Raw genomic sequence first — 17,015 nt, forward strand, 5'->3', positions numbered from 1 at the left:
GTTTGCAGAGGTGAACCTGCTCGGCCAGTCTTCCCAGTTGACCGTGTTGAAACGTAAAGCACAGCGTGCACCGAGTTACAAAAATTCAGAGGTGCACAACCAGCGACAACTTGAAGAGCCTTTGCGCTGGAAACGACAAACGCGGTGTTGCCATTTTATGGCTCGCGCATCTTGCGCCGGGAACACCACGGCAACCATAAACTAGGGCTGGGAGATATGGAGAAAATCAAATATAACGATATTTTTGACCAAATACCTCAATATCAATACCGCAACGATATTGTAGGGTTGACTATTGGTGCTTTCACAAAATATGAGAACAAATATATGAGATTTTTGATAAATAATCATCAGTAATGTGGATTTAATGACTAAGTGGGTAAAGGCAAATAATAGAACAGTTACAACAGTCCGGTAAGTTCAGAACATTATATCACTTTACTGTAATGCAGCCTTTAAAACCAGGAAAAGACACCACTTATGCCATATTACAATATTACGATATCCAAAATCTAAGACGATATCTAGTTTCATATCACGATATCGATATTATATCAATATATTGCCCAGCTCTACCATAAACCTAGCTTTAGTTTCTCATGAAACAACAGAGGCCAACAAAAATTAAATAGAAGACAAGTCCTTTAATGCACATTTTTTCCACCAGAAAGGAGTATCAATTTGTCAACTTTCTTAATAACTGCCAATCAAACCACCTCAGAAAGTCATTCGTCTGAAGTTCATTTGCCAAGCAAATGTGTTTCAAATTTGGCTTTGCATGTCAGGTGTTCTAAACCCGAAGCTCACTGGTCTAACCGGGTTTATGTTTAAACTAAAGAGCAAAACAAACAGCCAGAAACCCAGAAACACTTGTGTGGGACACATGTTGCATGCACACATAGTCAAGTTCACAGAGGATTCTCTGATTCTTTTCTGGGTCAAACATACCCAAACGGTGTTTGGCCTTCTCTCCTGTTCTACTCTACTCTACACATACACAGAAAAACATACACTCCCACATTTGTGTCCCTTAACTTAGCCCGACTCTGAATCTGCAAAGTTAATGGGCAGATGTTTGTATTAAAGCAGATGGTTGCAGCTACATTTTTCAAAGAGACTTCCTTGTATTTTCTCTATTAATGCGTTTTATAGTGCAAGCTAAATGGCGAGGCAAGTGAGTCTACCATGAGACGTGACAAAAGAGTTCGACCCATACATTCTCAAACAACAGAAAGAAAGACCAGCACTAAATCAGCATCAGGAATGTTAGTCTGAGAAAGGCAGAGATCAATTAGTCTATATGATTGAATCATGCTGTGTATGTTTTGTGCATGTGCACACAAGGGTGTGCAAGCCTGAATTAGTCTGTAAGTCTATACGTGACTTCATGTATTTGACCCATTAACTGATTTAATTGCTGGTTCCAGTGTTCTGTAAGATTCCCAGTATGGGGTCAGGGTGAACAGAAGACAACAGAGGGTGGATTGAGAGGCACAGAGCGCGTCCAGGGTATGGGATCTAGGTTTGGGCTGGACAGAGGACAGGAAATGTACAGGGCCAGGCTGGTCTTGGACTGAAACTGGAAAAGAGGACAGAGCCCTGTCAGAGGCTGCATTGAGACAGTGGGTTAGTTCAGGATCTAAAGCTGCTCTGTAACAGAGGCCAAGCCATGAACTGAGAGGGGCAAAGAGGAACAGGCTTGATTCTTTTTGTGGAGCTGTATGGGGGTCTGTCCATGGCAGAGCACACAGAGCCTGCTTAGAGAAATGAGCACAAATACAGACTGAAGTCTGTTCCACCAAAATCATAAATTCAGTGCATTCCAAGTTTGGTTTAGAAAGCCAATGGGTCTATGATAGGTTTAACAGACAATTATACTTTTGTCTTGGAGCCGGTCAAGTAAAAGTACATCTGCATTCAGGTAGAACTTGCTGGATTATTAAGAGTTACTGTGAGCAGCTCAAAAGGAAACGTGCCCACTTATTTCAGACAGGATCACTTCTTTACTTTAACTAAAATAGGCTGGATGTGCGCTAGTTCACAGTAATTATATGGCCAAGCGCCACTCAGTAAAAGGGGATGAGAGAGGGGGAACAGAGGCCTCACTGAGAAACAACCATGCACACAGTCGCACAAGAATATGTGTAGCATGTTCTTGCCTGTATGTACACACATGCAGCCACAAGCTCAAATCCCTGCACACCACATGACGATGGGCACACTTGATTTTTCACTCCCCTCAGACCCAAACATTACAGAGATCTACAGTATCTATGTTATATATACACACTAATTATTTACCCCTTCTATCTCCCATTTAGACTTTGGATCTAAATGTTTCATATCCACGCCTAATGAACCGCATTAACCACAATGTCTGCCATGCATGCCGGCGCTGTAACCCTGTTTTTAATAATTCTCAAAGCATCGAATACCGAGACTGAAAAGTTAAAGAGAGTGATAATATGTGAATATGTTATCTATGCCTGTAATAGTGACAGGCATAGAAAACAGATAACAGTTGTGACAGCTTCTACCCTGCATTAGCAGAGGCACCAAGTGCATTACCAGATGACTGGAAATAGCAGAAGGTAAAGCTTTACAGCCCCCACTTACCCTGAATATCTGCTAAACACACAGTAACACAGCATGAACAACAATTTATAAAACATGTATGTAATCTGCTATTGTGGAGTTTGTCTTTTTTCTGGAAACACATTAGAAATACACTGTGCATAGTTTAAAATGAAGTACATACACAACTCTAAATTGGAAGTTATTTTCGGGGGCTGAACTCATTGTAGGCACACACGGGCCTCAGTGGAACTAAGCTATTCCATAAGGAGGGGCGGCATTGATGTTGATGGGAGAGGTATTACAATTGGCTGAAGCTAGGCTGTATAGAGGTCAAAAAGATGTAGCACAGCTACTTTGTCACAACTAGAAGCAAGCTGGAAAATATGGAGCAATGAGATAAGTTGGCAAAGTAGTGTACCAGTATGGTAAAATCAGCACTGGATTATTTACTGGATTCATTAGAACACCCCTAACTTCATTCGCAGTATACACCATCACACATTGATTGTGAGAAAATTATAGCTCACTTCATACTGTAGATCTGGGAATTAGCATCACACCAAATACTTCAACGCACAACTCAATTCCATAACCTCCATCTTTCGCCTCTCCATGTCTGCTGAGACAACTCATTACAGTTTCATAAAGGCTGCAGCTTACTCAGACATACTGGGCTTCTTCCAGTCAGGTTTATGTTTGGTTGATGTTTTGTTTTTCACCACTGGCCCAAGTGAAAAAGGTGGCTGCAACTGTCGGTCTGTAATAAATGTGAATTAAAAATCAGGTGCGAGGTAAGAGGGACAGACACTGGGGTAATAAAGAAGTATAGCTGGATAACAGCAAGTATTATAATAATGACAACATGACTGCAATAATGACAGCAATAGCAAGCCTATTTCCAAAACCGACAGGATGTGTGTAAGAACTGGCTTATCGTATTCATTAAGGATTAACAACAATACTACCGTAGACATCTATGTCACAAAAATAAAATGACTGACTTGTAAACGTAGAGAAAACAGATTATTTGACAATACATGTTAAGGAATATTCATTTTCACCACACAGTGGGCTGTGGGCTATTACTGTACATAGAAGTCTTAGGTATTTTAGCCTATTTAGCCCCTTAGCACTTATTGAGGAGCTAAAACAGCTAATTGTTGAAAGAATTATTTATTTTTTCATCTTTGGCACAAAAAAAAAAGAAAAACACAATTTCTTTTTTTAAAGCAAACTGCTTAAAACAAGAAAACAATATCTGACCAAGTATACCTAATTCTAGCGATATGGAGCGGTTTAAATGTGATGTAATGATCGCTTTATGATTTATTACTCTTGCTGAAAACGATTATTGGATGGGTGACTGGAGGATTCAAGTAATTATCGGCTCTAAAAACATGTTTGTACAACTTAATAATCCTATTAGGTCCAAACAGGCTTCTACATGCTAGCTCTGTGGCAGGTGTCTATTTCATCTCGACAGAGTCAGACGTGTCCAAACAGACTCAACACTAGAGCTGCTGACAGAGCCACTGGTATTAATTTATACACACACACACACACACACACACACACACACACACACACACACACACACACACACACACACACACACACACACACACACACACACACACACACACACACACACACACACACACACACACACACACACACACACACACACACACACACACACACACACACAGTGGCCTGACAGCTGCTAACCATCATGTGACCCCGGCTTGGTTATTTTTATGACTGAACAAATTTTGCTATGGGTGGTGTGAGAAATTTGTGTTGTGTGTGTGAATGTGTTTTTGAACATGCAATAAGCAAGAACAACTCAACTCCTGGTAGTGTTTTCCTCACGCAGTGGTTTTCAAGGTCAGACTCTGGGATTTAAAGATGGGCCAATGGAAGCCTCAAACACGCCATCTAATTACATCTCAAAACTGGTCAAACTTGCTCTATGGAAACCCTAGTGAGACTGTCCAAGAAAGGGATGTCTGAGCCTACCACTAACATACCATAGTCTAGTAACCTTAGATAATAATGGCCTTCAACTTTATCAAAGTTAACAGCCTTTGGGAATATACTGTAAACAAGTCATGTCTGTTTTTAGTCCAACAGTATGCAATTCTTAGAAAGGGTCTAAATTGCATTACTGTGTTATTTTTAACATATGCTCTCCTTGTCTGGTCTGTTGTATGGAATGACCTCATATCCCTGTATAGCCTGGTTGCCATCAGCTGTTTCACCACGGCTGAGTCGGAAAAAAAAAAAACACTACTTACCCACTCTGTCACTCTCACACTCACTTAGTGAATGGAATACCACAAAGAGGTAGCACTGCTATACGAACATGCATGCACGCTAAAAAAGACTCCAATTCAGGCACACAGAAACAGACACATACACCAACCCATTATATGCAGAAGGAAACTATGACAAAAGCATAATTTGATACAAAACAGAGAGAAAAAGGGGATCTACATGGAAAACAAAATGACACTTGATGAAACAAGAGAAAGGATTATACTTTGGCCTTCTCTGTTCTTCGGTGTCTGATAGCTCTTTATCTCTCTCTATCTTCCCAAATTCAATTGGGCTTTGTCTCATTTGTCACCAATGACTAGTGCAGTTTCAAGTTTTTTAGAGGGAGAAAATGTGGTTCAGACTGCCTGGTTTTATCTCAGCCGAAATGAAAATCACGAAATACCAATCAGTCTTGCTTTTTGCAATTATTTTTGGTTTTGCCTGTAAAATTAATTCTTAAGAATGACTTGCATGGTATAATACCTTGCAAAGAAAGCAGGTGTACTTTAGAGTGCCGGTTATGTAGCATATACTTGTCTTCTACGTAAAGCTGTACCCTGTAACTGGATTTAACTGACCCATCTTCAAATGTTTTCTAATCTGCTTACTTACCTATTAGGGGTGGAAAAAAGAATTAGATCTTAGAAACATCATGATACTCTCTTAAACTACTGAGCACTGATGCAAAAAACCCCCGACTTGATTGGAATTTAGAGGGCTCTCCACGGGTGGCTACTTTTATATAGCCTACTGCAGTGAAGTCCCATTTTGGGGAAGGTGGTAAGGAGTTAAGGAGATTATTGACAGAATGTGATGCGAGTCAATGTGAGCCATTATGCTCATTTAACTACATTTATGTAACCAAGATTGCTTAACCTATTTAAACAAGTGCTTTTGTGTGCACCATGACTACAGATATTGTTATGGATACGCTCAGATTCTGTTTATAAAATGTAAAACATAAATGTAAATGCATCACTTGAAACGGTTTCCATTTTAGAATCAAACCCTATGTAGGGTGGCCATGCACATCCGGAGCAAGAATACTTTTGTGATCAAATCATAGCACCTTCAATTGAAAGCTAATTGAATGGTGAGAACTTAAGATGCCTTGCCCTATTGCCTGAAGCATCACATTTTTCCTTTCAGCAAATTCACAGACACCTCTTGGTAACAACTTATTTTTCAGCCTCCTGGACATTGTTCCATGTGGCCTGATGTCCGAGTACTTCTATGAAGTCAGACCCAAAACATGTTTAATCATTAACGTTTTCTTTTTTTAAATCACATTACTTTAGTTCAAATAGAACCATAAAACCTTTTAGAGCAAACACTGTCACACTGCTTTAGGCAGAAGCAACTCTGCGGGCGCGTGATGCGAGTGCCCTGTTGTGCACTTGTGCCAACAGTAGATGGATACATGTGTACATATCTTATGTAATGTTTTCACCTTTGTGGGCAGGGTTCAAGGTTAGAAAATAGATAGAACTGTGAGAAAGATACAGGGACAAAGAGGAAAAGTGGCCCATAGAAAGAGAGAGAAGAGAGTGGAAAAGGAGACAGAATAAGAGCGGAGCAAGAGAAGGTAAAAATGTGACAGACGAGAATAAAATTAGAGAAGAAAAAAAAAATCTATTCTTAAATTCAGTTCTTCAGTTAATGAGTGAGAGGGTTCGTGTGAAGACATCAAACAAACTAAATAAAAAACAAAAACAAGGATGTAGCCTAATCTTCTGTACAGGAATTGCTACAGGCTAGACAACTTTGAACACGTAAAAATGGGTAAACAAAAAAGTTAGTTTGGGAAAAATCTTTGTTAATATGACACAGTAACACGCACGCTAAGCAAACTAAAAAAGGCTTTCTCTTTCTAATACCCTTTTTCAACCAAAATGATAATCGATTTGTTCCACATACATTATTACACATACATACAACACATACAGTGCCTTGAGAAAATATTGACAGAAAAAGCGAGACAACCAGTGTTTTAGACATTACTGAAAAAGGTGTCTGATCCATTTTGAAAATACATGGAGCAGCCAACGCTAAGCTGTCCATACTCAGCACCTACGGCAAAAACAAACAGAGCTGCAAAGACAAAAGCGAAAGGCACAAAGCAAACAACTGGATGAATACATTTCCACAGGGATATGACTAAGAAGATCAGGAAAAGGGCAGTTTCATGTTGAGGGAAATTGAATATGAAAATGTACAGTAAACCCTGACATTATAAGAATAAACTTATAAGAATAAACTTATAAAATTATAAAGAATAAAAACTATGCAGACACATAGCACAGAAGTTCAAAACGCAGCTGAAATGCAACTAGAAACGTGCAGATGTGGGTAGATGCCAAAGCACACTTTAATGTACTTTATCAGACTGGGACAACAAAGCAAAGGGAGCCCTTTGAGCATGAAGAAAGTCCAAATCCGAACAGACCACAACAGACCACAACAGCGAAACAGGTGGTTTCGGCTAATCCCCTGTCTGTGTGGCTATGAATGTACATGTCTTTGAATGAACACATTTAAATGTGTAGAGGTGTGTGATCATCCATGATTATGAGTGCATAGCTCTCTGTTTATTTGCAGTTGTGTATATACATACTGTACGTATTCATACGTGTGCTACCTAAGCAAGCAGATCTAGTCTTTGCTGTGTCTGTCAGTTCCAATACACTCTGGATAACAGAGCACAACAGAGAAAAAAAAAAAGACTTAAGTCTTTCTTTCTTTCATTCAGACTTTCTCCACTTAGCATTCCAGTTATTGTATTTCACTCAACTGTGTTAACTAGTAAGCTGCTTTACCTTTACAATTCTTGACAATGAAAAGAAGCATATGCACTCATTGTGAGTTTATTTTGGTAATACGCAATAAATCTTGCATCTTAATCCTCATTTCTTTTCTAACCCCAACTATAATCTAACTGGGTATCCTCAACCTGGTCCATGTAATGCAAAAACTGGCACAGCATTCCTGATTTAAAGGGTTTTATCTTTATGAACACATCTGGTTTTCATAAATCAGTTACACAAACAGAATGCTACAGCTAACGATTATATGAAGCTACAAACTTTCACTGGACCATTTCCAAAACTCACGTCGAAGGTTTTTACTACGCCACAGTGATTAGCTCATGCAATGAGCATTTACTGATGTTTAATGGAAGATTGTTTCACAACCCCAGGCTGCTTTGCATGAAACTACAGCTACATTGCTGACACAAGGTTCTCACCATAAATCATCAGGCATATTTTAATCAAAAGCCCCTTGCATTAATTTAAGATGATTATGTTGTGGTGTATTTGGATCATTTGCAAATATGAGGTGGAGGAGTGAAAAGAGAGAACGGATTTTGCCCAGTTTATTAGGTCCAATGCATTAGGTAGCTTATCAACAATATCAAGGATGTAACAAGGACATGTTTGAATATGACTTATACAGCTGCTGAGCAGGCATAAGAGAGCAACTCCAACAGCCTGTCAACACTGATAATGACACTGTGTGTACTAAATTATAATTTGAGAACAGTGGAACTAATTATTCTTGCTAGGAAGATGTTAAAAAAGTTGTAAATAGGCCATAGCTGTTGCAATCTAAGAGATTTATAAATTCAATGGAAATTCTCAGCAAAAGGTCAGAAGCTGTGAATAAGGTGTTTTTTTCCTGTTACTTTAGTGTCTCTTAATAGCCTGAACCCTAATGCAATCATTGAGGTATTATGGAAGAGTTGTTTAAGGAACCTGAACCTTTCACATATTCAACCTATGACGCTACTGAGGGAAACAGATCACTACTGGTGTTTCAACATACTGGGAGATTCATGTGGGGAGTTTTTGGATAACCTTCTTTGTTAGACTTTGTTCTTTAGCAAAAGCCTTACAATTCTAATACTGTAACAGCATGCACTACAAATGGAAAAAAGTCACTTATATTCAATTGGCACTGGAAATGTATTCCAAGGACTGGAGTGAAAACATCTTGTACTGTGGGTATAAAGACAGATGTGTCAAATTCATGTCTTGCTTGGGGTTACCTATGTCATAACTGCAAAAGAATGTTTAATCCATAATCATCCGTTAATCAGGTCCAGGTTTTATCTACATTGGGAACTGGAAATGTACTGGTCTTTAAATGGAAGTGTTTAAAAAAAACAACTATTAAATGTTTGGTATGCACATTTTACACATCAATATTTTAAAATGATGCACATTCGAACATTGCAGTCCATGGTTCAAGTTTTGAAAAGCCTCACAGCCTACTGTTATTGTGTCTTTCAATCTTCTGATCATCTTGCTTCAGTGATAACACTGATAAAAGAGTCCCAGAGTAACTTTCATCTAAACACTTATAAACATAACTGCTGTCACATATCAAAGTCTGCAGAGTCTAGTGATCAACCCTTGATTTTTTATGAGCTACCATCGCTGCCAATATCTGCAAGGCTATACAACGGTACAAAGGCGGCCGAAAACCTTGATCTCCTGATTAAGAGACTAATCAACATTTAACACGTGCACTGTCAAATCTCTGGCAACCTTTATGTTTGTGCACCTTTATTATTATTATTATTATTATTATTATTATTATTATTATTATTATTACTATAGAACAGTTTGCAGTCTCTACGGTGTGGTGGTAGGGAGAAGAAAAGTGTTTGACGTTAGCCCCCTTAACACTCATGCACACGTTGGATTCGCAAACACCCGATTTCCATGCTGTTACCATGGTGATGTCTGTAGTAAGCAGGTTAAGATTTGGATACACACAGGAGGACAAGAAGCAAGAAGATGGAGATAGATAAAGGATGGAGGTTAAGAAGTCATTAAGCGACTTTGAGTCCATGAAAAGCGCTATATAAATTCAATTTATTATTATTATCTATGTATAATGGGGCCTCAGCAGCCTCTGGCTAATCATGATGAGCAAACAGAAAATGGTGTGTGTCAGTTTGTACTATATCAGATCTAGATACAAAACCATGCAGATTCTTTTTAACATCAAAGCTACTGTAGCAAGCACAAGCACAAGCACAAGCACACACACACACACACACACACACACACACACACACACACACACACACACACACACACACACACACACACACACACACACACAGTGATGTCTTTAGAAAATATACCTTGCTGTTCTGCTTTGTAGGTGAACAATACAGTGAGCTGATATCCATACCTGTGTAGACCTGAGCTACCCCGGGCACGCCTAGAGGTTTATTACATGTGCATAACTGTTTTGTAGATCATACAGTAGATACAGAGCAGTTTGGTTTGGTGACAAATGAGTCCACAGTAAAGTATACTCCAGAGATCAAGTTTTTAAAAATCTTTTTCCTTCACAAACAGGAGTGTTGCTTGGGGCTGACCTAAAATTATATCCAATTGTTCATGCCTCTGAGCTACCAGAAACCACAAATACCATAGTGCTAGTATTTTTAACAATACTTTCCATAATAATAATTTAGTTAACTTTAGAGGTAATGAGAAAAACGTTCTTTCAGACTCAATCTCCTGCCTTCTAGCAACTGTTCAGAGGCCTTTGAATTAGCTCAGTACATCCAAACTTAACAAACAAGATGAAAACAAAGATGACATCTTTACTTAATATTAATGTTCCTCTTTCTCCAACACAACACCTGTTGGTCATTAAAGAAGCTATCAGAGCTCTCTGGAACATGCCCAATTCAAAAAGTCTCTAATCACTATGTAATGGAAACATCAAATAACCCTAAGACAACCATTAGGCAGACAAGGTGTGTGTGTGTGTGTGTGTGTGTGTGTGTGTGTGTGTGTGTGTGTGTGTGTGTTCGAGATAGGACTACTGTTAGATCTATTATGAGTTTTCATTAAAACAGTAGCCTAAATCAGTATTTTCCAGATATTTGAGCTACTGCGAAAAATAAGTTAAGCTGAAGCCCTGAACTAGTCTTAAGAGGATTTTAAATTCCATAATTAGAGATAAAGAATAATACAGATAAGAAGATAACAATATACATATTAAAAGCCATTTGTATAATATGTTGTCAAAGCACTCATAAGCTCTGGCAAAGTATGATAAGCAAAATAAAAAACTTCCCGGCATAAGTGGTAGAAAACAAATGTGGTGCCCTTACAGTGTGCCTCACCAATCTGAGGTATAGGGTTTATATGAACATTTTAGGAATGTGTAAAGATACAGTCTTAATGAAAAATATGTTCTGTAATCCAGGTAATCAAGACTCATTATAATACCATGGTACGATTATCATGTGGACTGGTTATCTATCTGTGATACAGATGGCAGTGTGTCAGCCAACAGTGCATTATAACACATTATCCACGCTTGCCCCTGTGCTCTAGCTCAGGTGTACAGCCAAGGCTGAGCAACAGAGCACAAATATGATAAGGGTGTTATGCGACACTGCTAACCTAAGATACAGTATGTAGAGAGAATAAAAACAGATGAAAGATCTGATCGATCTCCTGATAATTTGTCCATCTAGATCAGATTAATAGTATATAAGATGTATTAGCAGAGGTGGAGTGCCTGTGGGTGGTTTGGGGAAAGTAACAGAAAGGGGGGGTAGAGGTTGAAGACAAAGCCAGCAGCAGAGCTTCAAACAGCATAGTGAGGGATTTACTACCCATACGATAAAGCAAACAACCCACAGAACTTCTCAGCACAGTGGGGTGAAAGACTGGACTCGCACAGCAGGGCTACACAGACGAACATACTGACACGTAGGTGCCCAGACACACATACAACATACTGTTAAACAATGAGTTAACTGATTTGCCCCGGCAGCACTGTGCTACACAGTGTCCATAAAGATAGAAAATGACATGGCACTGACTCTGTATTTTGCCGTAGAAGACCACTGTTCCTACACTCAAGCCTATGAATCCGTGTACATGTTCCTACCTCGTGAGTTGGTGGCCAGGTCGGCCACTTTTTGAAAGGCATCCAGGAAAGCCGCCACAGCAACCACCGTCGCCCTGGGAGAAAAAAAGGAAGACAGAGGTTTAGGATCACACTTTACTGATGTAACAACAACAAAAAATCATATTGTTTATAAAAAATAAATAAAAATGTACACAAAAAAGGAGAAAATCCCAGTGCAAGAATGATGGAAGAAGCATTGGTTTGAATCAGTCAAAGGTTTCATGAACACAGGTGGCTGATCAACTGTAGCAATTATATACAAGTGTTGGCAGGTAAACACATAAAGTGATCAGGTGAAGAAAATATCAGATCTTGTTTTGCTCTGAAAGATAAAGAAATAAAAACCCATCTTTTGTGCATATATGTGCTAAATCTTAGATTATGAAATTTATATTAACCCTGATCATTTTAGAAAATGTAAATATACAGTATATGGTAGTGTCCGTATGTACTGTGAGAGTGGGAGTGAGTTAGAACTTAAACGTGCCCTGCTGTGTGAGGAATGTCTATGTGATTACTTTATAGAGCGCTGGAATCTGTCCGGCTCAGCAGAGCAGCTCTTGAGCCGAATTTGCTGCACTTACAGGTGTCCATGTGGGATCTACCCTGTTCAGCTCTAAAATATAAATACTGACTATTCTACTTCAGAAACAACAGGCCTCTTACGATTAAGATCACAGGTATGGAGATGACGCTCTTGGTGGGAGTATGTACGTGTGAACAAATGCATGTATGTGATACATGATCTCCTCAACAGAGACAAGACAACCTTAACTGGCAAATACTGTCGTGTCTACTTCAGAAACAACAGGCCTCTCGTGATTAAGATCACAGGTATGGAGATGACGCTCTTGGTGTGTGTATGTGTGTGCTCGTGCATGTAGGCCTATGTGATATCTGTTCTCCTCAACAGAGACAAGACTACCTATCAGTCATGCATGCTAAAAAAAGAAACAATTGTCTGGAAATTTCCCCAGGCACGCTCAGCCAAAAAAGCACGTTTGTTCTAACCTTGAGAACCTTCATTTATAAACACCGGTTATCTTCCAAGGGCCAAGAGAAAAACATTATAACACAACAGTCCAGACAGGTAGCATTGGGCAAAACAACAGCTGAATACAGGTTGCTGGCGAGTGTCAACTTTGACTTGCAGATGTAACAAACATGTTTTTAATCCTTAATATTCCAACAACAGGTTTACTGACTAGGTTTTTCCCTGTGTATCCAAAGACACATATAAGGCAATGGCAGGAGTGCTCTGATAAATGGCCTTCTGAGGTGGAGTGAAGTGTATCGGTTGTACACATCAAAGTCTGTTTACAGATCTTGGGAAGTACTACTGCCTATGTGAGGCGTCGAGGCAACATCAGTTAGGGATGAACACTACATGTTGAAAAATAATCTGGGGGTGTGGAGTAAGAAAAAGTGAGTTAACCTGACCTCTGTAGCCCCCTCCTCATCTCTGCTTGATGCTAGCGGCTCAGGGCTACATTAGCCGCTACTAGCATTACACACCCACATCTCCGATCAAACTGTCGGCAGTGGAGAGGCAATGTGGATCATGTGGGTGCCACGTTTTGACAATAAAGACGAATGCGTGGAATAGAAAAGATGATATCTCTGGTTCTGCTGCATCAATTTTTATGCTTTTTTAGAAACTGTCCATTGTGAGTGTGACAACAATATTATATAAGTGCAATGCTAAAATCGGTGGAGTAGTCCTTTAATGCATGTCTTTAGGGTTGGGAGGAAACTGGAGCACCCTGGGGTTCCAACCCGGGACCAGTTCTAACCACAGAGTCTTTTCTCAACTGTCTCAAGACTGTTAAAGTCGTTTACTTGCTTAATGGAGTTACAGTTAACATCTCGGAGGGGCCCACGACAAGCTTGACAGAAAGGGAAAACAGAACACTGATCAACTGATAAACAACCCTGATCCAAAACTTCACTGAGGCCTACATATTCTTCTACATTCAAGTGGCAGCCAAGTCTTAGCATTCAGTCAATGATGGAACAGTCACTTCCTTGATCACTCAAAAACATAATATAATATTGGCTAATAAGTGCTGTGTTGTTATAGAGCTGACCAGAAGATCCAAGGGTGTGTCCTGCAAATGGAAAAAGAAACATATGCGTAGGCACACACAGATTCCATTCTATTTAAAGTCCAGTGCGGCCACCAGAGCAACCTCCAACTGATATGTCTCCACTAATTTATACTATACACTATTTTGCTGTGTGGATTATATTTTACATGCACTAGCAGCAGTCTTGTTCAGTCAGGTTTAATTTATTAATCCAAAACAGGTTTGTGTGGGAAGTGGTTTCAACAGAAGCCTACTTTTAGTATTAGTGGCCCCAGCCCTCTTAAGTACAATGTGCAGTAGTTTACAATTACAAGCCACGATCATCCGCTCTAATCTGTTCCATGCTTTTACAAGAGAAATGCCAAACTATTAAACTGGTTCACTACACTTTCGATGGAAACCTTGGAAAGGTCGTCAACATTAGAGGGAAAAACCATGGCTTTACATTTGACAGCGAATTGCGGAATAGGCAGCATTGAAAAACTTTTTTGGCTCAATCGACAGTGAAATTAGGTAACCTCTCAACAAATAAATGAATACTTAGTCGCACTAAAGGCAGAATAATTAGGTTTTAATACCAGCTCTGACAGTCAGCCAAAAAGCCTCTAGACTTCTGTGGCTGTAAGAATAAAAGATTTAAAAAAAGCATTGCTGCTACAAGCCTTCGGCTCTGCACAGTGCTCTAACAATGACCTGACTGCTACCATTGGCACTAAAATCTGCAAACGCCCCTGTCCTGGAGTCAAGACAAACGACTTTAACATATCTATTCCGCGAGGCCTTGGCCAAGCCAATCTAAACTCCCCATAGACCCTGGCGTAGTATAGCACAGTGCTCTTTCTGACAATGATACATTCAGCACTGCTGCCCCCATCTATTCTTAGTTCAACAGAAACTGGAATGTGACTGTAGTAAATCTGAATCTTAGTAAATAGGTTGTGTTTAACTCCTCCTGTTTGACACAACATACCAAGACTTAGCACAGAGATAGTGCTTTGAGTGTGCATTAATAGATTTTTATAGGTGTATGTATGTTTATACTGTATGTGTCTGTTGATCTACCCATCCATCTATCAATGTACTTGTCCATCTACCATCTAAACATTTTAGGGCTCCTTCTTGAGCCCAAATACGTTTTTATAAACCATAGAGTTCTTAAGCTGAATTTGAAGTTTTGAGGTGGTCTGTTTCTTCACAAAATTAACTTCTGAGCAGGAGGAAGGCCTATGTATACGCCTAGCTCTGACACAGCTGCATCAACCATGACCCACCAAAAAAGACCAAACACTGAAAGGACTGTGATTAGAAATCAGCTAGCCTATATTCCACCCTGCCCTCTTTCTTCAAAGCTGTTCTGTGTGCATGCATGTGTGTGTGTGTGTGTGTGTGTGTGTGTGTGTGTGTGTGTGTGTGTGTGTGTGTGTGTGTGTGTGTGTGTGTGTGTGTGTGTGTGTGTGTTTGCTGCTTAAAACCAGAATGGGCAGAAAAAAACACCATATTTGGACCAAAAAAATGACAGAACAGGCCCAACACTGTAATTGGTTGATTTCCTAGTTGCTTTGTGAGAGGGGAGCAGAGGGTCTAAATTACAGAGTAGTCTGCCTTAGGACGTCATTACACACACAGACATATCCCGCTACCACAGCTGGCTAGTAACTTATCCAGGCCAAAGAGGGAAGGTGTGTGTTTTGTGTGTGTGTGTGTGTGTGTGTGTGTGTGTGTGTGTGTGTGTGTGTGTGTGTGTGTGTGTGTGTGTGTGTGTGTGTGTGTGTGTGTGTCCCAGTCCTCAAGCAGATTATAGAGGTCCTTGGGTGGGGGGTCATGCTGTAGTCAGAGGGGCTAGTTGGCCAAAGTTTTAGTGGCTGGAGACAGGCTTTAAAGCAGACAGAAAAAGACTTACTTTTAGGTCACCACAAGCAAGCCAAGATAGCACTCTTATTAGTGCTACAGCAGCAAGGGCATCGTTACAGCCAGCCACATGCCACAACCACTGCCGCCTGGAGCAGGGCGTGAGCCAAGCTCAATCGGTCAAAAGCTAGTCTAAAATACCAAAACATGGTTTTCTTCCCATGAATGACACTCAACTCATCCTGTAAAGTGAATGGGATTACATTTCACTGTAATTGTGCATCTCGTACGTTTTTCATGTGACAAATAAAATTGATTGATTGATAAAGAAGGAACTGATCTTTTCTGGGCGCAGCATTTGACTAATTCTGATAGAGCAGGAAAGTAAGTAATGCCGTAAAACAAATTGGTCAAAGTATGGGAAAGTGATTAGGGCTGCACGATAGGAGGAAAATATGCGATAAGGTTGTTGAATATTGCGATTATGATCTTTCTTGCGATAAATAAACAGATATTAAAGTGTACTCAGTTCTGCTGCTTTCAGTATTCTGCTAAAATACAACAAATTGCTTGTTGAATTTAAAACAAACGAAAGGAAATATTTCCAACATTATTTTATTGAACAAATTTAACATTGAATTGAATATAAAAGGCACCACTAAAAAAAGAATGACAGTATCTTTTTAAAGTGTAATTTTCTACTGATATTTTCTTTCAACTAACACAAAAAATCTCTAAGTGTCTATCGCGATATGTCGCAGCCTTTTACGATGTGTATATTGCGCCAGTTGATATTGCGAGAACGATAAAAAAACAATATATTGTGCAGCCCTAACGGTGATCATCCTTTATTATAACATATTGTTTTATAATGGACAAAAGGAAACTTTTCACAAGCATCTCCATCATCAAGCTGCCACTAACATACTATATAAAAACACATCAACATACTGCAGGTTCAACTCACCTTTTCACCAGTACAATTACTGGTAGATTTGTTCTTTTATTATTGCCTCCGGTGCCCAGACACACAGACATCCTACTGCCAAACAACCCGTCATTAGCAACAAGGACACAAATACTCCCCTGAGCTTTAGCATGGCAGGGTCACATATTTAACCCCTGAACGATGGAGACACTTGAATAACATATTACCATTAATCAGTGTTAACACTGAGAAAATAGAAGAATGGGACAGTGAGTGGCCCCTGGAAAGTATTGTTAAGTCCCTGAGCC

At 39.6% G+C, this 17,015-nt stretch overlaps 1 protein-coding gene across 10 annotated transcripts in view; it reads right to left on the bottom strand.

Moving 5' to 3' along the window:
• The window catches only part of LOC120562316 (protein MTSS 1-like), a 55,266-nt gene that overhangs the window by 34,810 nt on the left and 3,441 nt on the right, over positions 1 to 17,015 (bottom strand). For 9 of the 10 annotated variants that reach the window (XM_039805989.1, XM_039805994.1, XM_039805992.1 and 6 more), the window contains exon 3: positions 11,824 to 11,897. In XM_039805989.1, the coding sequence (XP_039661923.1) occupies positions 11,824 to 11,897 (74 nt within the window). Of the gene's footprint in view, positions 1 to 3,237; positions 3,297 to 11,823; positions 11,898 to 17,015 lie in introns of those variants that run through there. The other variant, XM_039805991.1, reaches the window with a different exon arrangement.

This window comes from Perca fluviatilis, chromosome 7, assembly GCF_010015445.1.
Source record: "Perca fluviatilis chromosome 7, GENO_Pfluv_1.0, whole genome shotgun sequence".
NCBI classification, from domain to species: domain Eukaryota; kingdom Metazoa; phylum Chordata; class Actinopteri; order Perciformes; family Percidae; genus Perca; species Perca fluviatilis.